This window comes from Cupressus sempervirens, chromosome 11, assembly GCF_028749045.1.
Source record: "Cupressus sempervirens isolate cs-2001-9-10 chromosome 11, ASM2874904v1, whole genome shotgun sequence".
Lineage (NCBI taxonomy): Eukaryota > Viridiplantae > Streptophyta > Pinopsida > Cupressales > Cupressaceae > Cupressus > Cupressus sempervirens.
In genome coordinates, this window is record NC_143128.1 from 20,206,451 (window position 1) to 20,234,093 (window position 27,643).

Consider the following 27,643-nt stretch of genomic DNA (forward strand, 5'->3'; position numbering starts at 1 on the left):
GTCAGACTCAACAGCTGCGATCCTTGGTGAAGGGGGGTGTTTTGAAGTTGTCCCCTGCGGAAGTACATCTCGGACGAAGAGTTCACTCCACGCTCTTGCTCCGTCGGCACTTCGAGCCGTGCGAGTCGATGCTCTTCCGTTTGGATTCTCTTCCCTCGACGAACACAAATTCAAAAACTCCTCTCGTGCTTCTTCCACCAATTCCACCCGCTGCCGAGTTTCCTCCAATAATTCTTCCGTGCTTCGATTTCCATCAGCAATCTTCTGGAATCTCCTTCGGCGTTCGGCTTGCTGTGCTAGAATTAAATTTTCTTGTGCAGTACGGATTCCATCTTTTCCCTTGACCTTATTTCGATCCTTGTTAAGCTGATTTGGCATTAATCTTCATTCCTCCCACCTTCCAAGTTCATAGGGCAACGGCGCCAAATGTTTACCGCTTAGGTTAATTAAGAAATGCACACAGACAATGAACAATAGAACTCTTTGGATTATTCGCATATGCCAGAACATTACATTATGCTTCATAAGATAAGATCAATGATGAATGATGATTTAAAATGATCCTAGACGGGATATAAATACTATCCGCCGAACCTTCCCGAAGGAGTCCGTCGGCCACAAACATTATGTCAACTACAAACTATTTACCCGTCGGCTACAGAATACAGAAACACCAACAACAATCACCCCGTCGGCTACAGAAACACCGACGACAATCATCCCGTCAGCTACAGAACCACCGACGACAATCATCCCATCGGCTACAAAAACACCGACGAAAATCCAATTGGCTGACAGAGGAAAAGGAAAGAAGAGAGAGCCCCAAACAAAGAAACTTTATCTCTAACTATCCATTTTGGATCAGCATTGAGTAAAGTTAAGAAGCAAAAAACTTTGTCAATTCTCGGTCAAGACCCTGATACAGGGCACTTAACTATGGAGATTGCTAAGCCCACCAAGGAGGGGAGAATTGAAGACCTAACTACAGATGACTTCACACTGCAGTCTCTAGACCTCAGAGAAGTTAGACACAACACCAAAGTGGGCCTGTGGAAATCAACAAATGAAGTAATAGAGGGACAACTCGAAGGTCTCAAACTAGCCAAAGTCAGAATGAAGGCGGAGATCCACGAACTTAACTGCTTCATCAAGAAACTAATTACCCTACTAGCAAGTATTTTGGGAGTGTCACCCACCAGCAACTCTATAGCCACAGACATTCAGGCTATCATCTCCTAGCTACAAGAAGACAAGCACTTCAGGCAAATTGGTAGGGAGTGGAGTGGAAAACTCAAGTCTGAAGGACTTGTAGTCATAGAGCAACTTGGTAATGCAGTAGTGATGCTCAAAATGGAGAAAGATAACATCTCAGCTAACTGGGTACCCTGTTAACAAAAAAGGCCAAGAGTGAGGATTGCATTTCCTTATTGAAAATGGTCATCCAAATGAAGGCTAAGGAAGTAGTGGAGGCAAAGATTCTGCCAAAGAGGGACGAGCCCTTATTCGAATGGCTACAGAGTATGCAATTCAAAGCTGAAACGATTTCAGTGGCTCTTGAGATACACCAACATTCATGTTCACCGACACGAAGATTTTATTTCGATCATTGTCATTGCCAAGGCCTATAAGGTGAAGTCGGAAAAGGGAAAGAAGGCAAAGTGACATCTTTCCCGCCCTTTCGTATTTTGATGAGCAATTGTAACTTATAACTAGTTCCTTGCGATTTGTCATTTTTTAAGAGATGAACCGGTTAAGTTCCTTTTTGTAATGATCATCTCGGAATTCTATATGTACCTAATTGAAAGATTAATGAAGAGGTTGGCTAATTTTTGGTGTGAAATACTTCATATTGCAGAGACAAGTTGAATGTGTTTTATATCAATTATTTACTGTTTCATTGTTTGTGATAGTTTAAGATATCTCTTTCAATTGAATTGAGTTAAGGAATAAATGGAGCTTTGTTCCCTTGTTCAATGGAATGAACTAAGGATAACAAGTGTTATTGAAGGTTAAAAGAGATTTTGCCTTGCATTATTCTTCTAGTTAGTCCCTTGCACATTAAAATTAGAAACATTCTGTTAAATAGCTAATTCATAGATAGAATTCATTACTGTATCGTCAAATCCTGTGGGTTCATAAGATGTGTGAGTTCACAGATTTGATTAGCATTAACACCTAAATCTTTGCCTAAGTTAGTTCTTGTTTAGGCCTAACTTGGTTCACCTCTTATGATCTCTAGTCAAGAACAAACTCCATTTAAAATTAGGAAAAAATAAACCTCATTGCAAATCGCAAACTCAAGGGAGTTATACCTACGAATTCAAAGGGATGTCAATCATTCAGTTACAATTTCCCAGCTGTTGTAACCAGTTATTGTTAACGAATATTAACATATTGGCATCCATAGTGCCCATTCCACCACTGCCCTCTATATGTTGTCCTTCGCAAAGTGATCATTCAGGGCCTCTTGCCACCATTTTCTACACTCTAGTCCATTCAAACTCTCAAAAGTCACATTCTAAGGTGGTGTGAGGTGTGTAGTTGCAGCCGGTTGTGCCCTTGCCTTCTTTTTTCCTATATTGCATGCAATACGTACACCCGATGGTAAAGACTGTAGATTCCTATTCATTGTGCTGCTTGATGAATCTTCTTTCAGTTTCTTCTTCCATGCTCTTTTTCCCGTTGAATGCATACTATCACTTCTTTTGTCTTTTTGTGTAAAGCAGACAAAAATAGTTAGGTCAATTGCTGACTCCTTTGACAATCTCACAGTGACTTAATACTCTGTATGGCCCTGCCTGCATAATGTTTCAATTCTTCTTTCCTTTCTTCTTTCCACACAACGTTCATTACAGTGCTAGAACACTGTATAGTGGAAACTTGATTGTAATTTGTGATTGTACTGAAGCATTTTTACTTTGCTGATTTCCAGCCATACGGCCTTCCAAACCGTACGATAGTCTAATGTATATCCTTTCTGAGAGGTCGTCTATACAGTGATGCCCCCTTTGCTTGTCTCTGTCCGTACGATGATATCCCTCAACATGTAGGTCGTACAGCCATACATAGGCAACACATGTATGCAATATTATGAAATTCTTTTCGGTCTCCTGCTCTTTCCAAGGCCGTACGGCCTCCTTTTCAGTGCTATGTGTTCTTCCTTGCTAGTCGTACAGTACCCTCTCCTTAAGTCGTATGGTGTCCTGCCAAGGCCGTATGGTGTTCTCCTGATCTTGTTTGGTGTCCTCCTTAGCCGTACGGTATTTGTTGCTTCTCTCAGAACCGTTCGACAATCTTCTCTCTATGTGTTGGTCGTAAAATGTACGGTGATGCTCTATAACTTCTCTGTCCTTACTGTATAGTGTACCACCAAGGCTGAACAGTAGCCTTCTTCCTTGTTCGTTGTACGGTGGCCACTTGATTCTCTATAGCCATACGGTGCATGTAATAACCCCAATAGGTTATAACTTCTTCAAACACCAAAAAAATTTATATTTCAATTGTTTGACATTTCGTCAAACACTTTGCAAGCAAGCTCTGATACCACTGTAATGGCCCTCCTCAAATCTGCTCTCAAAAATGCTGATAAAAGCTCAAGGAATTTCATCAAACAATTCACATGCATGGGACGTATGACTGATATAGTATTTCAGTTTTCTTTAAATGACTTTTTCTTCAATTTGCATCAATGAGAATCTTGTGTTAGAAGACTCAAAATGGACTACACAATGACCTAACATGAATGTGCAACTTATTCTGACAATATTCAATGCATATATGTGACTGAAACTACTTGCAATATGCAGCTACAGCAACTAGTATTTTTGACAAACACTTGGGATGTAAAATTATAACATTATTTATGCCAAAAAGAGAACCTACAGCCAATTGACATTTTGTCAAACAATTGGCATGCAAACTAATAAGCTGCAAACTAACTAGCTGATAAATAATAATAGTGAATTGCTCAAATGACACCAGCAACTATTATCTTCTTAATTTGCAATGAAATTTCTAATACAATGCTCATGAAATATGGTCAAGACTTTCGGCATTTAAATGGATTACAAAATGATAATGTTGGTATAATGCACACTTACAGCTGAAACTTATAACACCCTAAAAAAACAATACTAATAAAGGAACCTGGTTGTAGATGGCTGTAATAATTTTCTTCAATGCTGCCCCTTCTGCTTTGTTTTTCCGATTTGCTTTTTCGAACTGCTTTTTCGGACTACTTTTTCAGCCTGCTTTTTCAGTTCCGCTTTTTTCGCCTGCTTTTTCGGCCTGCCTTTTCGATTCCGCTTTTTTGGACTGCTTTTTCGGTTCCTCTTTTTCGGACTGCTTTTTCGGCCTGCTTTTTCGGACTGCTTTTTTCGTATTTGCTTTTTCAGACTGCTACCCTGTTGAATCTCAAGACCATATCTTTCAATGGCGTCAAGATTTCCAGCTTGAAGGGATTTCGTCCTTCAAACTATTGAGACATAATCTCCAGAAAATTTTCCAACTTCTTTGATATTTCCAACCATGCTTAAAAGAAGCTCTTCCATTTCTTTTATAGTGTTCTCTCAAGAGGTCCATCCTTCGTTTTCTCAATGTGGGATAAAACATAACTCCCTTTATGTAACTTATGTTTCCAATGTGTTATAAAATAAAGGGGACTCTTTTAATTTAAATATTTCCCACAAACTATAGTCTATGCATTAATAAAGTTAAATATTTAAATTTAACTTTATAAAATAGCTTTATCAATGCAAAACAAATCTTATCAATGATAAAAAAAGTCTTCTTGCTGATTTTAAACAATTACCATCAACATACCGCTGCCACTGGATGTCCACCCATGCCCAAGATGACTTACTATAAATAGAAAGTATGCTCAAAGTTGCCTCAAAACCCCTCAGAAAGACCTACAACTGAAACTATCTAGGCCAAATGGCCTCTAAGCCCCTTTAATGTCCTAGTTATCCTATGGGACCGTGGGGAAATAGGCTAACGACAACATCATGCTATGAATGCTAAAAAGGGGACATTACAGTGCAGACTAGGTTTCCTATCTCTTGTCCATACGATGGGTGTCTCTGTTGGCCATACAGTGTGTCTACATATCTTCTTGCTTTCGTACGGGCTTTCTCTTCTAATTTTCATTTTGTCCATATATTATGAATCTCTTATGCCCTTTTAACGCTTGTGAACTTGTCCCTATAGGCCGTACGGTATGCATATGCTAGGTTTGTAAGCCATACTGTGCATGTATGCTTTTTTCCTTATCCGTCGGTCGTACAATACCGTATAGCTTTTAATCTTGTACATTGCAACTATTATCTCCTTGTGGCCATACAATCTTGATTTCTTCCACTATTTGCTCTTTCTTACTTTGTTTTTTGGTATGCATTTTCTCTTATTATTATTATTATTACATATATACAAATATACATCACTACTAATTATTATTTTTATACCGTCTTTGAGTTGCTCATCCATAGAGGCACGTTATTTCTTTCATGATAAACTTTTAGCTTTGACCCATTCACCGCATCAGACACTTCCTGTCAAGCATCCATAGTTTTCTTGCTCCATTATTGCCAACTTCGCAAATTTTATATGGCCCTACCCATTTCACCTTGAATTTGTCTAGTTTGATCTCGTTGTGCTGATTATATTTCAACACTAGTTCGCCTGGTTGGAACTTGTTCAATTTCACGTGTTTGTCATGTCATGCCTTACACCTATACTATGTAACTTCAGTGGCCCATTGTGCCTACAGTCATCGCTCAAGTTTATATAAATTATACAATCTTTCCCTCAGACTTTCCATACCTCCTAGTTTGTTTTCAATCGCAATTCTTAAACTTGGTACCATGAATTCTGTCGATACCACGGCCTCCTGTCCATACATCAACTAAAACAGAGTATCCTGTGGTTACCTTGTATGAAGTACAGTACGCCCATAACATCAATGGTAGCTTTTCTTTCCGATCCTCTACTTCGACTGTGCAAGATTTATAAATTACTCCAACTAAGATTTTATTTATAGCTTTCATTTGTTCGTTTTCTCTAGGATAGTACAAGCTCGATAGGGAACAGTATCTCTTGAACTCTGTGGACAGTAGTCAGATAATGTGATTGAAGAAATGTTCCCCACAATCGCTTGTCAACTATAGTGGGATTTCGTACCTTGTGATGATTTGTTCGTAGATGAACTTCGTCGTGCTTACTGCAGAGTTGTTTGGTAGGGCTTGCGCTTCTACCCACTTGGTAAGGAACTCCGTCGCTACCACAATGTACCTACATCTCTGGGTTTTACTTACCTTGAGGGATCCGACAAAGTCCAACCTCTAGCATTCAAATAATTCATGTGCGTGTGAAGGGTTCAGAGGCATGAAATCCTTCTTCAATAATTTCCCAGCCCTCTGAAATGTATCGCATGCAACGGCCCACTCCTTGGTGTTGTTGTGCACAATTGGCCACCATAACCCTACTAGAAGTATCTTCCGTGTAGTTGTATCCGGCCCCATGTGTCCTCCTGCAGGTTCTTCAACACCTTCAAGATTTCTTCCTCTAGAACGCATCGTCGTAGGATTTGGACAGGTCCCATCTTATACAGCAACCCGTTGATTAATTGAAATGTCTGACTTCTTAGCACCAATTTCCTCCTTTTGTTTAGCAGCATTTCCCTAGGAAATTGCCCCATTGACAAATATGCCCCAATACTTGCGTACCAGGATGGTAGTACGGCAATCTGGAATAATTGTGCATCCAGAAAATCGTTGTTGACTCCTTCCAATGGTTATCCTGATTTGATCCTTGATAAATGGTCTACGCACATGGCTTTTTCTAGGCCATACCACAATTTTGAATGTAAACTTTTGTAACAGTAATAACCATTTGCTTATTCGTCCCTGGATTATTGACTTGTTCATAACATATAATAGTGCTTGATGATAAAATATGAATGGAGTTGCCAATAGATAATGTCTAAACTTTTGAACGGCGTACACCATCCCGAGAGCCTCTCGCTCTGTTGTACTATAATTTTTCTCCGCTTTAGATAGTAGCCTACTCGCAAAGTACACCGGATGATCCAACCTGTGATCACCTATATGTGCCAACGTTGCTCCAATTGCATAGTTCAACGCATCGACATGGACATGGATATCCTTATCCCACTTTGGATAAGCCAGGATAGGTGTTGTAGCTAATCTTGTTTTCAGTCCTTTGAAGGCTTCATTCTGCCTTGTATCCCATTTGTAGGGTTCTCCCTTGCAGGTTAGTTTGTCGAGCGGATAGGATATTTTCACAAAATTCTTAATGAACCTCCAATAGTATCCAATGTGTCCAAGGAACGATTTCACCTCTGTTACATCCATCGATGGTGGCATTTCCAAGATTACCCAAATTTTGTCAGGATCCATTTTTAATCCTGCTTTGCATACACTGTGTCCCAATAATTTCCCTTGCTATACCATGAATCTGCACTTCTTCGGATTTAGTGCCAGTCTCACTCGTCTGCATCTGTCCATACATTCTCTGAATGCGGTCAGATGCTTGTCCTCCACACTAAAAATTGACCAATCGTCCAAAAATGCCTTAAAATTCCCCACTAACATCTTATGGAATATGTGCAAGATAATTCTCTAAAATGTTGTCGAGGCATTACACAGTTCGAACAACATTCTATTGTAGGCATATACCCAATCTTCAACTATGAAAGTTGTTTTAAGCCTATCTTCTTTCGCAATGCATATCTAGTTGTATCTAGAGAACCCATCCATAAATGAATAGATTTTGTACCCCACAACTTCTTCCAAAATACTGTCAGTGAATGTATCGAGAACGAGTCCCTAATCATTACTGCATTCAGGCATCAAAAGTCCACACATATCCTTATCTAAGTGTTCTTCAAAGATATCACAATCGGAGATACCCACTCACTCGTTTGCACCCTGAAAATAATGTCTTCTTCAAGCATTCGATTGATCTCATCTGTAAACTATGCGGCATAGTTTTTGTTCATCCGGTATGGCCACTTTCGTACAGGTACTGCTCCTATCAATGGTATACGATGGACGCATAACTCCGGAAGTACCCCTTTTAAATCCTTATACGTCCACGCAAGCATGTCCTTATATTCCCTAAATATTTTAAATGTTGTTGCTTTCAAGACTAGATTCTAGTTGTCTCCACAAATATATTCCTCGAGTTAGCTTCATCCCCTAAGTTCATTGTCTTTATTGTAGAATCTTCGTATTTAGTAGGTTTGTCTTCAGTAAACGTATGCATAGGCATTTCATCTGTCTGTGCTTCTCCTTCACTTCTCTATACTCCTTCGAAAATTTATTCTCTTCTTTTCCATCCTCGACCCCTAACATGTTACAACTTGGAAGAGCTCGAAGTCCTCCATCTGCCAATGGAATAAGTCATTCACCGAGTTCAGGTCATCATCACTTCCAATCTCAGTACTAAGTATTCCTTCTTCGTCAGGTTCCATTCGTTTCTTCCCCATGTAGGTCAATTATAAATCTCAGACCTCTGCTTTCCATGGACAAAGTATTTTGTTTTCAATCATGTTTTACTTTCACTTGTGCTAGCCAGCCCCTTCCAAGGATGGCATCGTGCCTTTTTCTTTTTAATGGTATAACCACAAAATCCAATAAGAATGTTTGTCCCAATGGTTCAGGTTGCACCATCAGGGTCCCTAAGGGCTTGATCCCGTGTTGATCAGCAATGAGTAGTAGAAATGTAGGTGGTCACAACATAGGTTGCCCCAACTTCTTCCATATATCTTCCGGTAGTATATTCACTCATGATCCTCCATCTACGATTGTGTCCGTGAGGATGGTTCCAAGGATACCCATCTCTACTACTACAGGATGTCTTCCTGTAGTGAGTGTAAGTAGCATTGGGTCTGCCACAGTCGTTCTGCTGCCATCTTTTCCTATCTCTTCCGTCGTTTTTGGAAGTGGTGTCATGTTCAGCATTGCAGTCCATAGCTGAGGGTCTGAGGCATTGTAAGAAGAGGGTCATTCAGTTTCATAGGAACTTTCGTTTGCATTACCTGTCGTATAATATTTTGTTCCACCAGGTTCCTCCTTGAGGTGTCGGCAGTGTCTTTTATTTGTGATTTTTCGGCTTCCATTTGTTTTTCTAATTCCACTCACGCTTGTTGCAACCTTTTCTTTTCCTCTTCTGCATCTAGATGTGTTGCCTTTTTTGCTTGCTCTCGAGTGATGGCTAATGTCTCCTCATAGCATGTTTCTATACTTAATAGGTTCACCCAGGGCTTCAGACATTTTGAATCCTTGTGGTCTCTAGGGCCACACTATATGCACAATAGTTGTGGTGTTCCCTTCCTAGTACAGTCTCTGGCGAAGTGTCTCCAAAGGTTGCACGCACGGCATTGTATCATCGGCCGTCCACTCGAATCATACTATATCCAGCTTCAGCCCCCATTATTGTTATTATTATTATTGTTGTTACCGCCCCTTCCATGCCGGTTATTGTTACAGTACCCTGATGAAGTTGCATCATTGTTCGTATTCGTTCCTACTCCTAAGGTGGACAATCCCTGTGTTAGCAATACTTGTTGGTGTCCCTTCGTCTTAAAAATCCTATGTTAAAAATCATGTCTCACAATTAGGTTATATGTATCCTGAATATGCATGTTTAGTGACTCCGACCATACATGTTTGAAGGCCTCAATTCAAGATTATTTTCCTACCCTTCTACTTCGGCACTATAAAATCAGTTGGTGATGGCTTGGAGGGATGCCAATCTGCTATTTTGATCTTTTCTCTTGGATCAAAATCTAATAAATCCACTATTAACAAAGTAATTTATTTTAGAACACCAGTTGAAACTTCAAATATTAAGTTTATCACATTGTGTCCACAATTTACATGGAAAAAAAATCAACCAATTGACCCCAACCAAGAAAAAAGATTTACAGAAATTTCTTGTGAAGTTGGAATTCTTGTTATGCATAGTGAATTAGTTAATTCAGTACTTGTACTCTTTGAGCCATAACCTTGCTGACTATAACATGTCATGAATCACATGTCAAAAGATAGAATTGAACCATATCTTACTACATAAAATCACTGGCATTAAATCCAATACCATTTCATCTTTTATTGGATCACCCGTAATATTTTTTCCGTAACATTTAAGTAAATAATGCCTCTAAGAAATCATACACAGGCAACATATCATACAAATTTGTATTTCCTTCTTTTATTCTTATGGTTTTATTTGGTGGGCAAGGTTCTTGAATTTTTGCAATCACTATGTTTGCAAAGGTTGATATAGAGTCCACTTCTATCATGATAAATCATGACGTGCACAATGTGGAGCAAACTTAGAAACTCTAGAAAAATCCATAAGCTTTATAATGCTTCTAGAATATAGATCATAAATCTAAGATTTCCTTCCTCTTCCTAAGTTCCTCTTTTATGGCCAACGCAAGATTGTTCATGAATGAATCAGATTCAGACCATACAGAGGGAAAAATCTTGCAATCTTGTAGATCTTCTAAATTTTCAATTAGGTACGGACACCCACCTATTTCTCAGCTTTTGCAAGCGGCAGAAACCAAATAGTCATTCTTTTTTATGAACATCAGAGAACATGAAAACAGAAATAAAATAGGAGATTCTGACAGCTCTAATAAGAACTGATTCATATGAACTAATCTGTACACCTTAGGGAAAGAGACGTTACATGTGATATCCAACATAGGACCAGTAGAAAACTAATATTTCATCTTGAAATGTCCTGCCTGCAGTAACTTATGGATCAGCTATAAGGGTAACTAAAGTGTGGACAACATAGGGGAACACTTCAAAGAGGCATGAATTACGACCTTGGTGAATTGTTTATCCAAATCAAAAATTCACTTTACAGGTAAGTTGCATGCTAAATTTCAGCCGCATAATATTTGAGGTTCCATGCACTCTTTGGTCTAAAATAAGCATTGCACTATAGTTATACTTGTTTCATTCTAACAAATTAGAGCTTTTAAATCGTAGTTTGTAGTATGTAATAAAGTAATGTTGTAATTAGAACTAGTTAAGCTGGTTGGGATACGGTAGTTAGGTGGCAGGGTATGCATCCATTGGTTTTCCCAAACAACCGATCATTATATAAGATCTTTGCAATATGGATAATGTACTCATGTTTTTGGTAATCAATTAAGTAATATCATTTCCTCGCCAATAAAGTTTTTGGAATTCCCAACCGAGATCAAGAGCTAACAAAAACCCTAATGACAATGCAGGAAAAAAAGAAGTGGCTGGGGTTAATGTGCAGAAATGATCTCACAAAGCGGGAATGGAAGGACATTTTGAGCAAAAAGAATAGTAGGAGCCTAAAGGAAAATTTTCATAGCTAATAAGGAATGATATCCATTGTAGACTTGGTTAAAAGCAAGCTTACTACTGGAAGCCGCACATCAAACATTGCTATGTGGATGTTACCTATAGTGGATAGATTGAAGAAGGGACAGGTGTACAAGTGAGCTTAGTTTCTCTCAGAAAGATTACAAGAATTTATGAAGTTGAAACATAAAGCATTTTACATGCCACACAATGCCATAGCCTTATTTCTAGAAATAGTTCAAACACAAGTGGCCACTAAACATAGAGGAGCATTCATTCCAACAAAAAAAGTAGAACCCTACAAACCAGCCATGACACATTGGGTTCACATGGACACTTTTAAAAACAAGGTCAGTTGAGGGAGAGCCAAGGAAAAAGAAACCAAGGCAAGCAGTGGTACGAGTAGCATCTATTGAGAACTCAAGTCACAAAAAGATTGTAGAGGACAGTTCAGATGAGGATGACACTAGTACAAACACATCTTTCAATTCCTAGAAAGAAGAAATTCGTCTGAGCCACTTGAAGGACACACCTAGAGATATCACTTTTCTGCCAATAAAGGAAAGGACCATTGCCAAGAGGGGTACCTGAGTACACCCAAATTCACCAAGCTGAAATTAGGAGTGTTGAAGTTAGGAGTACAGAGAAGGCTCATGCAAGTAGCAACAGGAGGAGGGTCGTACCCAATCTGGTCGTACCAAAGAGGAGGACGCCCCTACACAAGTCTGTACCATTGGTACGGAGGAAGGCGTCCATACTATGCCGAATACGCACAAAGGTGCAGATGTTCGTACCAAGGACGGCAACCGTACAAAGGAGGACCATCATTCAGAGGGGGAAGGAAGTAGACAGTAGCAAATTACTCAATGGGAGGCAACAAAACTTTTACTGCCAAGAATAGCAAACTTGGTTCCTACAGATCAGTAGACTCGTATTAAGGTGATAGATTTCAAGTGTTAGAAAAAATGTGGGCACAAGGTAAGACTGCAAACACTACAAGGTATAGAAATAGCACACCCTATTGCCTTGGTGGTAAAACCTGCAAGAAAAAATGGATGCACAAAATGAGAAACACGAGGAAGAACCCAAAATTGAAGATGGAGACACACCAGTGGAGGATGCCCCGGTTGAAGACACAATACTAGAAGAGGCCGATACACTGCTTGAAGAATTAGGGATGGTACCTCCACCCTCACCAGCCTCTTTGGAAGTAGACGGGGAAGACAAAACAGAAATGCAAAATGAGAAAGTGGGACCTTCCGAGACAATCTCATTGGAGGATAAAGTGGAAAGACTTTTCAAGGAGCTACAAGATATGGAACATACCACTAAGGAAATTATAAAGCAAGCTAAAGGTTAGAATCTAGGGGCCATAGTTAGAGCACTTGAATCCTTGGCAGCATTCATGAAGGACTACCATACATATTGGAGGTTACTTCAATAGAGTGGGTACAAGCAAAAGGGAATAGTTAAAGATTGGATAACCCGATACACCGTACCTCTAGCTAAGGAACAACCACCTCATACACACACTTGTAGAAATGGAAGTACCATTTAGAAGGACAAACTTGGAACTTCAGCAGGAAAAGGAGTTGACAAGACGAGTGGAAAGGGAGTGGAATGTAGAAAAAGCTGCTCTTGAAGAAAAGTGGAAGGTTGAAATAGCTGCTCAGGAAGAAAAATGGATGATAGAGAAAGCTGCCCTGGACGAGAAATTAGCAACAGCAGAGGCGAAAAAGATGGATGCATCGTGTGTACTGCAAGAAATTCGTTCTAAGCAGAAGGCTACTGAATGGGATCTCCTACACCTCCGTGAATGAGCCCCAAGTCCAAGGATGTCTTCACAGCCTACCTCTTGAAATCTGATTTTCTTTTTAGTTTTGTTGGGTAGTCGTCAAGAAGAGGACTTCTTTTCTGGGGGGGATAACTGTAGTACATAATAAAGTAATGTTATAATTAGAACTAGTTAAGCTAGTTGGGATAGGGTAGTTAGGAAGCGAAGGGATGCGTATGTTGATTTTCCCAACCAACCAACCATTATATAAGAATCAATAAAGTAATAACATTTCCTCGCCATTTTGGTATTTTGGTACTAGTAATGAATGTCACATTGGTACAATTGAATCCATGCTATATTATTCTATATATTGTGCATTGATAACCATTCTACATAGTTCTGTGGGCAAATGTTGTCGTATATGTTCTATGTTGTTTACATCTTGTATTACTGATGATGAAGATCAGATCATGTGTTTGTCATGTGTGCTGCCATATAACGCATTGTTTCTTAGTTAAAAACACATTGCTTCTGTCCTATTTCCTTAACATGAATACCTTAAGATCTAAAAATTTATTGCAACATTCTTCTCTGCAATCCAATTCTTGAGATTTAAGTTGCAGTTCTTTTATCACAGGTATCTGATGATTCCATATACACAATATTTTTCAACTTGCAGGCCAAACTTTCAGAATTTTATTGCACGTGTATTTAGAATTGCAGTTAACATTAATAAATATCCTTCCAACTCCTGTGGGAACAATCTATTATGTACAAAAACAAAGGGATATAATACCTAATACAAAATCATGTAAAATTCAGAGACTAATACTATCACAAATTCTTATTTCATTAATGTATGGTAAGTGAGAACTGTTCATAATCCAATTCAAAACTGTTACACACCAAGGCTCATTTGCAACAACCCAAACAAATTATACCTCATTAGAAGCTTCGGTGGCATGCTGTCCAATTGATTCCTTATATGATACAGCTTTCCGCAAACGCTTTCCACGCCCAAGAGCTGCTTCTTCTTCACTTTGATATCTTTCCCATCTGTACAATATAGCATAACTTCCAACATCAATATTGATTATACCATAATCCTCACACATTCTTATTCCACTTAATTTGAAAACCTGCCCATAAAAGACTAATATTCACTTTTGTTAGTACAATATCTGAAACTAAACAGTTGCTACCAGTTGCTACACATACACGAAATCATCCCTCACTGATATGGTATTTGCTTTTTGGGTGGCTGAAAGAATACGTCTTTTCTTTAATTTATAAGCCAGCTACAGCATAAAGAAAATTTACATGTAGCACATGGTAATGATATAGCCGTAATGTTTATTTTTGTGGGACTACAAGCTGAGGGCAAGCTTTTTCTTTTGATGTTGCTACAGTAATGCCAAACTACATATAAATGTGACCAGTACCCAAGAAGTATTGCTTTTTCTTTTATGCTGTTCCTACAACAATGGCAAACAATATACGAATGTGATCTGTAACCATGAAGTCACCTTGAACTGTGTCTCAATAAAATCTAACATTTCTAAGTTTGATGACTGTAGAACAACCAAAGCTTTCCAACGGATTTGAAAGTTTGAACTTCCAAACAACAATAGAAGAAGTTGCATCCCCAACAAGGAGAACTACTAGTTCTTAGATACCTTAAAAAGTTGTTCCAACTGCCAATTGGAAACAAATTTCGTTGGCAATGCAGTGGACAAAACAGTAAATTGTAGAAGCTTAATGTGTAACAAAGGGGATGAGTCTAAGAAAAATAAAACTTAGCAATTAGAAGATAGCAATATCTAAGAAACAATGTGAAGTTGCAACATTATAATCTTTACATACACTTGAGTAATGTCAATTATTTTATACCTTGTTCTGGAAAGAAATAAAAGCATCAATTAGAAGATAGCAATCTCTAAGAAACAATGTGAAGTTGCAACATTATAATTTTTACATACATGAGTAATGATGATTCTTTTATAGCTTGTTCTGGAAAGAAATTAAAGTATCACAATAGAAGATTAAGCAACTTCACTTGAAATTCTGAAAAGTCATTACACATGCATTTCCCTGAGAATGACATGCTGCAACATGAAACTCATCAGAACTAACATTTTGATTTTCCCGAAAAAGGGTTCCTCTCTCCATTTCTATATTTTGCAATTTTAAGGCCTTTCAGTTCAAACTACATTTTTGGGGTTATATTTTAGCAGACAAAATGTGTTTCCAGGGCAATAATTTAGTACTTGTAAACCATGACATCGCTCCAAGTCTCAAAACATGATAAGCAGCCATGCTCTAACGAAGAAACCAGCTCATTTTCAATGTTTTGCAAAAACATTGTTCAAAACTGCCACTAGGATCTAAATTCAAATGAAAATCTGATGAAGAATGCGCATACTTAAAGAGTTCTAAAAGAAACTGAAAATGAATCTAAAAAACATCCATGACATCACAATGTAAATGAAAGCTTTCTTGAAAATAATAATTATGGAAGATCTTAGCAATCTTTGAGAAGAAAATGTGAACCTACAACATTACATTTCATGTTTGGATGGCGAATCCTTTATAGCCATTTCAAGCAAAGTCGTGGAAAGTGTAAAATTAAAATGGAAACAATTGCCTGAGAACATAAAAAGGCACGTGACAGTGGCACCCTCTACAAGTACAAAGGACCTGTTGCAACATCAAAATAGCCAGTTTTCTGCATTTGTGTCCATCGTGTGCATTGTAAGGGGAAACGTCCTAGACATGCCCTCTCTTAAACGAAACTCCATTGTTCAACAGTCTATCATTTTCAATGTTCATTGCTCATTTCTCATTGCCTTCATGATAATCTCAAAACATTTACAAATTATTATTCAACATTGGAATAGTCTACTACACATTTGAAGACTGTAGTTCACATTAAGTTTGATGTTTGATATTGACTTTGCAGCCTGTTAAGGTTTACTCACTAAGTCACTAGTGTCCCAATGCATTGGCATCCCCTGATTTGTCAATTTGCATTTATACAGCCATACAAGTATCTATAGCTCATTGTGCTATTAATTTGCAGCCTCCAAACTTATTGTTTGCTGTCCTGATGTCATTACAGTCTTTTGAGGCTTGTTTGTTGCTTATTTATTGCAACATGCTAAATCTTGTTTGACTGTCCCCTTCCTTGCCCCAACAATACTATGTTATCAGCAGCTTTATGATAGCAGAAATACATTGGACACTAGAAATATATTGGATACTTTTTAGCATTTAGACTTGCATGTTGAAATATTTTTGATTTGAGAAATTATGACAGAAGCATGTAGGTTTTCTATTTCATTTTTAAAACATTGCCTCTTGCAGCATCATTATCATTCTGAATTCTCAAGGCATGAGTGACGATGAGGGTCAGGGCAAGGGGTTGTGGAAGAAAGTGAAAGTGAAAATGAATCATCTGATGATCCTCATATAGAAGCAGTGAGGAGTGACAGTGACAGTGACACTCAAACAAGTTCTACTGGGAGTCAAGATTGCAGTTGCACTTCTCAAATCCTACAGATATGGGCCAAGGGTCCCTTTGATCCAAAGTCACCTTTCAAAAAAATTGAATGTAAAGCACTGCCGAAGCCTGGGACAACTGGGGACAATATGTTGTGGAACTTCAACATGTGTGAATTTTAATAGTTTGGTAGCATGGCTAGAACTAATGCTCACTTCTTATCCAAGACAAAGGTATAGATACATGTAAAACAGTAGAAGGGAACAAAAAATAGGGACGGAAAGTTAAAATTTTATAATGAAGAAATGCCTACATCTTTTGCCACAAAGGAGTAGTGGTCATTGCAATTCTACTTCTACTTTCTAGAGTCTAAGGTCAATGCTTCCATCTGGTTCAGGAGCAGCAAAGCCAGAGGAGAAACATAAAATGACTAGTCCTGTGGCTTCAAAGCCATTGGCAGATTTATTCAATATGCAAGCAACAAGTGAGGGAGATGATGCCGTTGCCGTAGGCAAATTCTTCTTTGCCAATGGCATTCCATCCTATGTTTCTCGCTCTCCTTACTATAAGGAAGCCGCAGGAAAGATAATAATGGAGGTGCCATCATATGTATCACCAGGGGAGACTAAATTGAGGACAGTAAACTTGGATAAGGACTCTTCCAAGATTAATAGTTTGAAGGATATAACGAAGAGTACCTAGGTTACAAGTGGATGCAAATAATCATGGATGAGTCAACAGACATTATGCATTGTCCACTCACTAATAGCAAGGTTACATGTATAATGTGCCCATATTTCCTTAGGGTTGTTCAGTGTTGAAGGCATCAGGAGGACGCTCATTTTCAATTCCAGATCCTCACAAAAAAAGGTTGGGACACCAAACGTGGTGCAGGTAGTGACAGATGGGGCACATGTCTGCAAAGTTGCAAAGAGGTTAATTTAGGACATGGCTAATATCAGTTGGATCAAAACAATTGTTAGTGATTTTAGAGATGTACTGATGGTTTTTTGTAACCACCATGCTTCAAATGCAATATTCAAGTACTCCTAGAAGGTATTTTTGAAACCTATAAACTTGGTAGACCATATTTTTTTCTCTTGTGGAGGATACTTGAGTTGCATGAGGCATTGCAACTAATGGCTATGCTCGCATAATGGAAATGGCGGCCTGAGTCAAAGACACAGCACGGGAAGTGTCATATCTTTATGTTTATCAGATTTTATAATAAATTATATTATAATTATTATTATATATTATTAACATAATAAGAAATTAATAACATATAATATATCACATGATTATAGTGCAATTAATATAATTATAAAAACATATAGATCAAATAAATTATAAATATAAACCAAACAATTACAATAAATATATTATTTAAAGATTCAAAGGTTGCAACCTAATCGGAATGGTCACAACCTCACATCAAATGGACTATATATAGGAACAGAGAATGACTTAGAAAGGGGGGGAGTGTACAAAACAGAGAAGTCAGTGATAAGATTACGAAGGTCCAGTCAGTATTAGCGAACAAAATGGGCACAACACTAATATGAAGATGCAGGCAGCGTAAATAACATGAGGTATATTATCCAACGGAGATACAAAGATTTAATTATCTGTGATCACAATCGGGCGGTGATGTGGACTAAGGAAGAATAGGGACTCAACCCCTTAGATATACATGAGAGATAATCCAGGAAAGATTTGATTGGAAAAAAATATGCATTGAATTGGTCCATCTATTGTAACAAACTCAGCAAGTTTACAGTATCAATCCCATCAGTAGAGGCATGCAGGAAAATATAAGGATATATGGACGGTATTCATATATCATGTGAACATATAAAGACATACTTGCTGTATGATAACCACTAGAGTAATATCAATGGTAAAAGCATTACTACGAGTGATGGCAAGGCATAGTACCATGACAAATTAACTATAGCTCTTTTCTTCCAAGGCAATGATATCCCCATAGCCAGCATATGACTCTAATAATATTGAAACAATCATTTGATTCAGGAAATTTGGATTAGAATGATGAACAAAATACATTCAGAATTTTACCCCTTCCATCACCACAAAGGAAAAATATAGAAGAATAATCCATATCTTTTATACGTAGGATTTAACATATAGAAATCATAAGAGAGATAATTAACTGACCACCACCAGCAAGCATCACAATTAGAGATCTACTTCAGCATTTGATCAATCTTAGGAAAGAACAAATTATTCAAATAAGAAGATCCCGTCCATTTTAGCAAGGAGAATAAAATAATAAAAGGGGTTTGATCCCTCTCCACACTTTGAAATAAACATAAATACCATATCAAATCAAGGGGGAAGTATCTCCATTCAAGAGATTCAAAACTTCTAATCTCCATTCAAGAGATTCAAAACTTCTAAAATAGAGATAATATGTTAAGTTATAAAGGAAGTCAAACCAATGTGATTCTTAAAGAGAAGGCTCATTCATCAAGAAATCAACATAAGGGGAGGGAACATATCTATTGTTTTTAGACTTGCTTATTGATCATCTATAATCTGGTATGAACCAGTTGCGTCAATACAAGAAAAGTCAGAGACTACTTCAGAGTTGTAGTCATTAAGCTATTATATTCGTCATAACAACTTATTCAGAACTGCACAAATAAATCAACACATCATTTTTTTAAACATTACGTTACGAATTACATAAGGTAATAGTGGTATCAAGTATTGCATGTCATCATAAAGATAAAGAGTTCAAGGCAAATGTCATTTAATTTTAAGGCAGATGAGAAGGGGACATTACAGGAAGATAGTGAAGTAGGTGGTGAAAAGTATGACTTTTGGTCTGATGCCAAAAATATTACCTCCATCAATACCCCAGTTTTTAAAGCTATTAGATATGGGGGTTCTAATGCACTTTCCCTTGGAGAGCTGTATGAGTGCATTGATTCTATGCTTGATCAAATGAAGGTTGTTGTATGAGAGGAGCAACCCAGATTGAAATTATGCATTGAGCACATTCAGCTGATCATTCATATTAGATGGGAGAAGCTTAACACTTCCTTACACATGGCTTCCTATGTATTGAACCTGAAGTGGTACATGCAAGGCCGTGTAGAATTACACCTATACAAGATGTTCTGGTGAAGTAAGGGTTCGTGAAGGCCATTGCGTAACTGTATGATTATATAGAGGGCCACATGATTTGTACTGAGTGGACGGAATTTGCGACTCCTTGAGTCTATTTAGACGAGGCCATGATAAATCTAATCCTATGGCACAAGGGGACCCCAAGTTGTGGTGGACTATGGATGGGCCTAGATTGTTGGCTACCAGACCAGCAATTCATTTGTTGCACCCAACTTTATAATTCTTTTGTTGTTGCAAGGAATTAGAGTATGCATAGCTTCACCCACTCTATTAAGGAACAGGTTTAATTCTAGGAGGGCATAGAAGCTTGTGGTTGTACATAATGGCTTGCAACCCATTAAAAGCAACACACTATTGTATAAGGAGACTCTAGCAACCAGATATAATGTAGATCCAAAAGAGCCAACACAGGCCGATGATGATGCTACACAGACAGGGCTGATTGGTCTCCATGTGGATATAGATAAGCATGTGGAATCCAACAGTTCTAGTGATGAGGAGTTTGGTGAGAAGCATGAAATTAGCCATTGACTTGTGAATCATTAGTATTAATATTTGGTACTAATTGATTTAATTATGAAGTTTGAACATCGATGACTTTAATCATGAAACTTCATTATAAGATTTTGAAAATTCTCGTTACCATGTCGATATTTCGATTTTTACTCTTAAAATTTTACAATAAAATTGAAAACTAGTTAAAGATTAATGTTCAATGCTATCATTACAATGCATTTGCTTATTCCTTGTACATCTTTTTATAACAAATTTTTCAAGTACTAAATGTATTTTAACCAATCTCGCATCATCCCGAAACTTAGGTCCCCTATTCCTCATAAAACCCACTACCACATCCCCCCGGCAAGGAACTTCATGAAACTATGCCAAAAACACAAATGAAGTGGACGCTGAAAGAAATTAAAAATAAAGCATCTATCATTTTTTATAATATAAAGCTACTATTTATTGTTTTTTCAGAGAAATTGTAATGCCCCCTTTTTGGCTACGATAGGAACGTCGGGACAATTGATTCAATCTCCCTTTGTCCTATGTGAATTGAATACTATTTAAGAATGTAAAGGAAAATAAATTAAAATCAATTGCAATCTCTGATATAATTATTCTAAATGTGTGCAATTATAAGCATCAATGTATCAATAGCAATGTCTGATATGACTGTTATGAAGTATGCCATGTAAACGTTATCCAATATCTTATAGTGATAATTCTTCTTTGCAATATCAGATATTCACTACAAATGTGCAATCAATAATCATTGCTTTCAGCAAGGGCTGCAATATCTGATTAGTCTAAGTATGTATGCCACAGTTGATAAGAGGATGTCACCTATGGCCATATAATTGCCATATATGATCTCATCTTTATACTATATTCAATGGAGTTTGATATGTTGCTTATAGCAACGATATTTCTGTGTCTGATGTGTAGTTGAATACTTACAATGTATGAAATAGACATCACTTTAGCAGAAACCGAGTTGTTGTGTCAAATATGGATATATATACTTGCAATGTTAATCTGATGTTGTTTCTAATATGTCTATGGTAATTACTTGAAACCAATGATGGATGTTTTGTCTGATATATCTTCCTTGGTCTGCAATCCTGAGATGTCATCTTTGATTTGTCAATATATGCTTGAACCAAATGCCATTGGCAATTTGCTATAAACAGACTGGATCCGTTAAGGATAAATAAACAAAGGAGAAATAATCCATGATGGTGCTGGAATGATGGAAACGAATGGCTTCTTGTATCAATTGCCCTTCATGAGGAGTTACAATGAATGGGACTCAACTTATGTCCCCTCATAATTGTGAATGTAGATTAAATTTATTTGAGATTAGAGTAATGAATGTCTGTTCAATTTTCAGAATTTGATGAATACTAATCTCAGATTTCTTTAAGGAAGGTTTCGATCAGAAATAATGATTTTATGCCAAGTGTAGATGAGATGTAAATTCAATATTAATAAATACTGAATCTTTCAAGTCTGAATTCCGCTTCTAGTAATAACCGATCTGTACTAGATAAACATTTATTGATTTCAATGTTTTCTAGGCAGATCAGATGGCGTGTATATATATATATATTGAGTGGATGTGTCCATGAATGGACATTTTTCCACATGGTGGAGACAAGTCCATTCAGGACATGCCCCTTCATATGCAATGATTCAATACAAGGAGAGAGACCCCATCATAAAATAGGGATTGGTTATGATTTTATCATTGACTAAATAATAACATATATATATATATGAGATTGCCGATTCTGAAGGTGATATAATCAGACTTAAATAAATCTGATTTGTTTCCTGCATTCGATCATCACCAAGAACATGGAATAATCACTGTTAGTCATCTATAATCTGCAAGTACAGATTAGTCAATATACTTGGGACTGTTATGATGTTATGATCTGGTATGTGAATGATAGGTATATTCCAGCAATAATATGCATATACATATATCAATAGACACAAAGTATACTGCTATATATAATATGCTCAAAAAAATATATATTCATGCTCAAAAGTATCATGCGACATTCTTCTTATATATTCATGTTATGTATGTGCACTAACATCACATCTCATGATGTCTACCACAGCAAATCATGGCATATCCGCAAAAACATTTATCCACTATGATTATCTCATAAAGAACATAATGATCTGCAACTGATATCAAGTCTCATGATATCTATCAACATGTCGAAGAGATACTATCATGAAATGTCCACAAATATCATGTCATGTGAATTCATCATGATAGTGAACTAATCCTTGTAAAGTCGTCACCATACAACATTAAATACAAGTGTTCATTATCTGAAAGATCGTCACCTTTCATAATGTAAACAAGGGGGCATAAAGTCATAGAGTCACACATATGACAAAAAAGAGTTTACACTTAAACATCTTATATATATTCACACGCACACACATTGGTACAAATAAACAGTTTTGAGACTTAATAACTTATATTTCAACCATATCAAGTTTTTTATTGAAGTGTTCAACTTTAACTCTGGTGAGAGGCTTGGTGAGAATGTTTGTTGTTTGATTGCTTGTCCTAATATACGCCAACTGGATTACATTCCTTTCTACCATATCTCTCACATAGTGGTAAGCAATCTCTAAAAGCTTTGATCGATCATGGAATATTGGATTCATTGAAAACTTAATACAAAACTGATTGTCGCAGTGGATAGTACTTGGTTTCCCAAGGTCACCAAATAACCCCAAAAGTAAATTCCGAAGCCATACTGTGTCTCTTGCTCCCATAGAGGCTGCAATGTATTCGGCTTCTATTGAGCTTTGAGCCACTAAAGACTATTTGTAGCCGATCCCGGACTGAAGCAACATCCTAATGTACTTTTCCGATTGATTACACTTCTAACCCAATATGAATCAGAGTATCCATGTAGATCTAGGTGAACATTTCCATATTTCAGACCATAACCAATAGTACCTTGAAGGTATCTCAAAATATGCTTCACAACAACAAAGTTTATCTCTTTTGGTTCACACATAAAATCGCTTAAAGCATTCACTACATAGCAAATATCCGATCAAGCATTACCCAAGTACATCACTAATCCAATTCTCTATCTATAGAGTGTAGAATCTGAAATGTTTGACTATGTTGTTGCTTCTTTCAATTTATGTAAGTTGGTTTCTATGGGTGTAGACATCGGTCTACAATTCATCATTTCAAATCTCTTCAAAATGTCAATAGTATATTTTCCTTGATTTAAAATGATACCATCTGATTTCTGCTAGAGTCCCAACCCAAGGAAATAATGTAAACTGTCGAAGTCCTTCATATCAAATTCTAAGGCCAAGTCCTTACATTTAACAATAAGGTGAACTTCCCCTGTAATTAGCAAGTCATCAACATATAGGATTAGCATTAACATATCACCTTTAACACTTTTTAAATAAAGATTTGGATCTACATCATTCTTTGAAAACCTTTGTCCCATGAGACAGTTGTCAATCCTTTCATACCAAGCTCAGAGGGCCTATTTAAGTCCATATAGAGCTTTCTTCAATTTACACACATGTGAGTTTGCATTATGAATCAGAAAACTTTTGGGTTGCTCTAGGTAGACTTCTTCAATAGTCTCATTTAAGAATGCAGTTCCAACATCCATTTGATGGATCTTCCAGACTTTAGCTGTTGAAATTGCTATGATTGCTCTAACAGAAGTATATCAAGCAACAGATGAACATGTCTCCTCATAATCAATACCTTCCTTTTGAAGGAATACTCTAGCAACAAAATGTTCTTTGTGCTTCTCAATATTGTCATCTACAACATGTTTGATTTTGAAGAGCCATTTGGAAGAGACAATAGATTTCTCCTTAAGTCTAGGTACTATATCCCATTAATCATTTTTCAAGATGGATTGACACTCTTCTATCATAGTATCTTTCCATAATTGATGCTTGAGCACTTCTGTAATGCTAGTAGGTCCAAATTTAATGATTTCACTCATTAAGGCTTCATAACTTGAAAATTTGTTGGTTCTCTTACTTTCTCTGAAAGTTCCTTTGTGTGTTGTATAATTCTCAGCTCCCTCAATCACCTTTTTGTTAATGGGATTCTCTTTTGAATACTCCCTCTAATTCTCATAAGCAATTTGATTTTTATTTATGATTTCTTCTAGATACTCCCTCTGAATCTCAGGTGTAGGATCGTCCTCTATGTTTTTAGGTGAAATTTGAATTTCTATCTCATTAAAACTCTTTTCTCTTTTGAAGGCAATGGCTTCTTCAAAGATGACATCTCTACTCAGTTATATCTGTCTCTATCTAGATATGTATATTTGTAGGCTTTTGAGGTTTCACTATAGCCTACAAAAATCCCTTTCTTTCAAGAAGGCTCCAATTTTGACCTTTTCTCTTTAGGCACATGGATGTAGACAAGGCAACCAAATATTCTCAAGTAACTTATATCAGGTTTTACACTGATAAAAGCTTCTTCAGGAGTTTTGTTATCCAAGTGTGAATGAAGGCATCTACTTTGGATGTAGATAGTTATCCTAGACGCTTCTGCCCAAAATGAGGTTTCTAAGTTTTGGTTATACAACATTGATCTAGCAAAGCTTCTACAATAGTTCAATTTTTCCTCTCCGCAACACTATTTTGTTGTGGATTATAGGGTACAGTAAACTCCCTCTTAATCTTGATATTTACAAAGAATTCCTTAAAAAAAAATGAGGTGTATTTCTTCCCATTGTTTGTTCTTAGAATTTTAATTTCCTTCCCAAAGGAGTTTTATGTGAGTGCTTTGAATTCCTTAAATCTTCAAGGATTTCTTCTGACTCATTACACTTAAGAAAGTATATCCAAGTCTTTTTAGAGAAGTCATCCACAAAGATTACATAATATAGGAATCTTCCCGTGGAAATTATAGACATGGGTCCACATAAGTCAAAGTGGACTGATTCTAAAACATTTTTTGTTCTACTCAAATTATTTTGGAAGGTTCCCTTTGTGTTTTTCCCTAAGGCACACCCTTGGCATGCCCCTACATGAGTTTGAATCAATTTGGGTAGTCCTGTTACTAATTTTTGCATTGACATTAGGGCACAAAAATGGATGAGTCCTAATCTTTGATGCCAAATTTCATTTGAGTAAGAAGACTCGTGAATAAGGGCTTGATTATAGTCTCATTTGGTACAGTGAACTCCCTCTTAATATTGGGTAGTCTCACTTTTTATAAAAAACTCCCTCTTAATCCCGATATTTACATAGAATTTCTTTAAAAAAATTGAGGCGTATTCCTTCCCTTTGTCTGCTCTTAGAGTTTTGATTTTCTTCAAGGAGTTTTATGTGAGTGCTTTGAATTCCTTAAAGGTTTTAAGTATTTCTTCCGACTCTTTACACTTAAAATGTATATCCAGGTCTGTTTAGAGAAGTCATCCACAAAGATTATATAATATAGGAATCCTCCCATGGACGGTGTAGACATGGGTCCACATAAGTCAAAGTGGACTAATTCTAAAACATTTTTGGTTCTACTCAACTATTTTGGAAGGTTTGCTTTGTGTTTTTCCCTAAGGCACACCCTTTGCATGCCCTTATATGAGTTTGAATCGATTTGGGTAGTCCTATTACTAATTTTTCCAATGATGTTAGGGCACAAAAATGGATATGTCATAATCTTCGATGCAAGATCGCATTTAAGTCTGAAGTCTCATGGATAAGGGCTTGATTTGTCTCAGTGCAAAGTTTGTATAAATACCCTTGTCTTATACCTATGGTTTGAGCTTTCTTTATGGTGGAGTTCTTTGGCCATGCTAGAACCTTCCCCTCCATAAAGGTGACCTTATATCCGTTGTCTTCAAGGGTAGATATGGATAGTAAGATCCTCTTAATTCCTGGTACAACTAGTAACCCAGTAAGTTGAATACAGATACTCGACTTCAATTTGATGGTGCAAGTTCCAACCCCTTTTACTGGATGTACAAAATCATCCCCAATTGTTACTTCTTCGTCAATTTCTTCTACCATAGTATCTAAGTTTTCTCTTAATCATGTGATGTGTCTTGATGAGCCATCATCAATCACCCTGATGATAAGTTTGTTTGATACTTGGCTTGATAATGTCAAGTATAAAACCTATGTTATAAGGTTCGCACCCTACAACTCGGATTAAGGTCCAGGTTTCCGCGGGTTTGGGTTTGTTGTGAATCCAAGCAAGGTCCGGATTTCAGAATGTAGATCCATCGAGGACCTTGCCAGCACAAATCCAAGCAAACCTAGGAAGACCGGCAGCTAGGGTCCAAAAAATGAAATAATACAACTTAAAATAAAAAAAAATTAATAATTTATTTTTATGTAACCCTAAAAGGAGCCTAATAAAAAGCATTTCAGTCATCTAATCTCTCATTGTGCACCCATTTTGCAAGTTTTAAGAGAAGGTTGTGGAGATTGTTTGTTCCAATGATAAGGATCTAGATATAGTTGCAGCTGGTGATGAAGCCAATCCCTCAATGTTTGATGACCCATTTGACCCTTACAGGGCATTTGATGCTATGATCATTGATAAACTATTAAACACTTGTCATTTATCATTATGTTTCAAACTTAAATATGTGATGAACTACTCTATGTTTTGAAATTTCATTTTGCAATTTAGTAATTCAATGTATGATTTTTTTTACAATCATGAGCATAGATTAATAAGCGGGTATTTAATGTTTCTCTTTAACAATTGACATTGATCAATGATCAAGCAACATATATTCATACCATGAAATGACTAAGTTTTGCAATTATGCACATTTCTCTTTTTTTTTTTGTATATATAATGTATTTATAATATATGTATGTGTGTGTGTGTGTGTGTATAACTCACGAACCCAGCCACGAACCCAAATGGGAAAAATGTTTTTTTGCCCGAACTTGAACTCGAATCCGTCCCTAAACCTGAATCGGTAACTTAGTATAACACACATTTCTCATAATCATGTTCTATATTTGTCTTCCCAACCTTAGCAAAATGATCCTTGTTGCTTTATTCTGTCAGGACATTTAATTGTGTGGTGTCCATATTGATCACATCTGAAATATTGAATTTAGGAAACATCTTTCCTTTGCTTGGATGAACCTTTTCCATGAGAATTTCTCTTTCTTTTGAAGTTCTTCTTACTTATGATAATCTGTGTTTAAAACATGAATATCCTCGTCTATAGGTTTTTGTATGTTCCCTTTTGTCATCTGTCTTGGTTCTTCTTGTAGACAGTCAAATCTTAACTGATTAAATTTAGGGAGTTTTGATTTTGCACTTATTTTGAACAA

The 27,643-nt window shown here is 36.9% G+C and overlaps 1 protein-coding gene across 2 annotated transcripts in view; it reads right to left on the reverse strand.

Moving 5' to 3' along the window:
- LOC149528034 (protein CHROMATIN REMODELING 4-like) overlaps window positions 1-27,643 on the reverse strand; it is a 115,448-nt gene that overhangs the window by 28,045 nt on the left and 59,760 nt on the right. For both annotated transcript variants that reach the window (XM_089809281.1, XM_089809282.1), the window contains one exon: window positions 14,094-14,208. In XM_089809281.1, coding sequence (XP_089665407.1) covers window positions 14,094-14,208 — 115 coding nt within the window. The remainder of the gene's footprint in view (window positions 1-14,093; window positions 14,209-27,643) is intronic.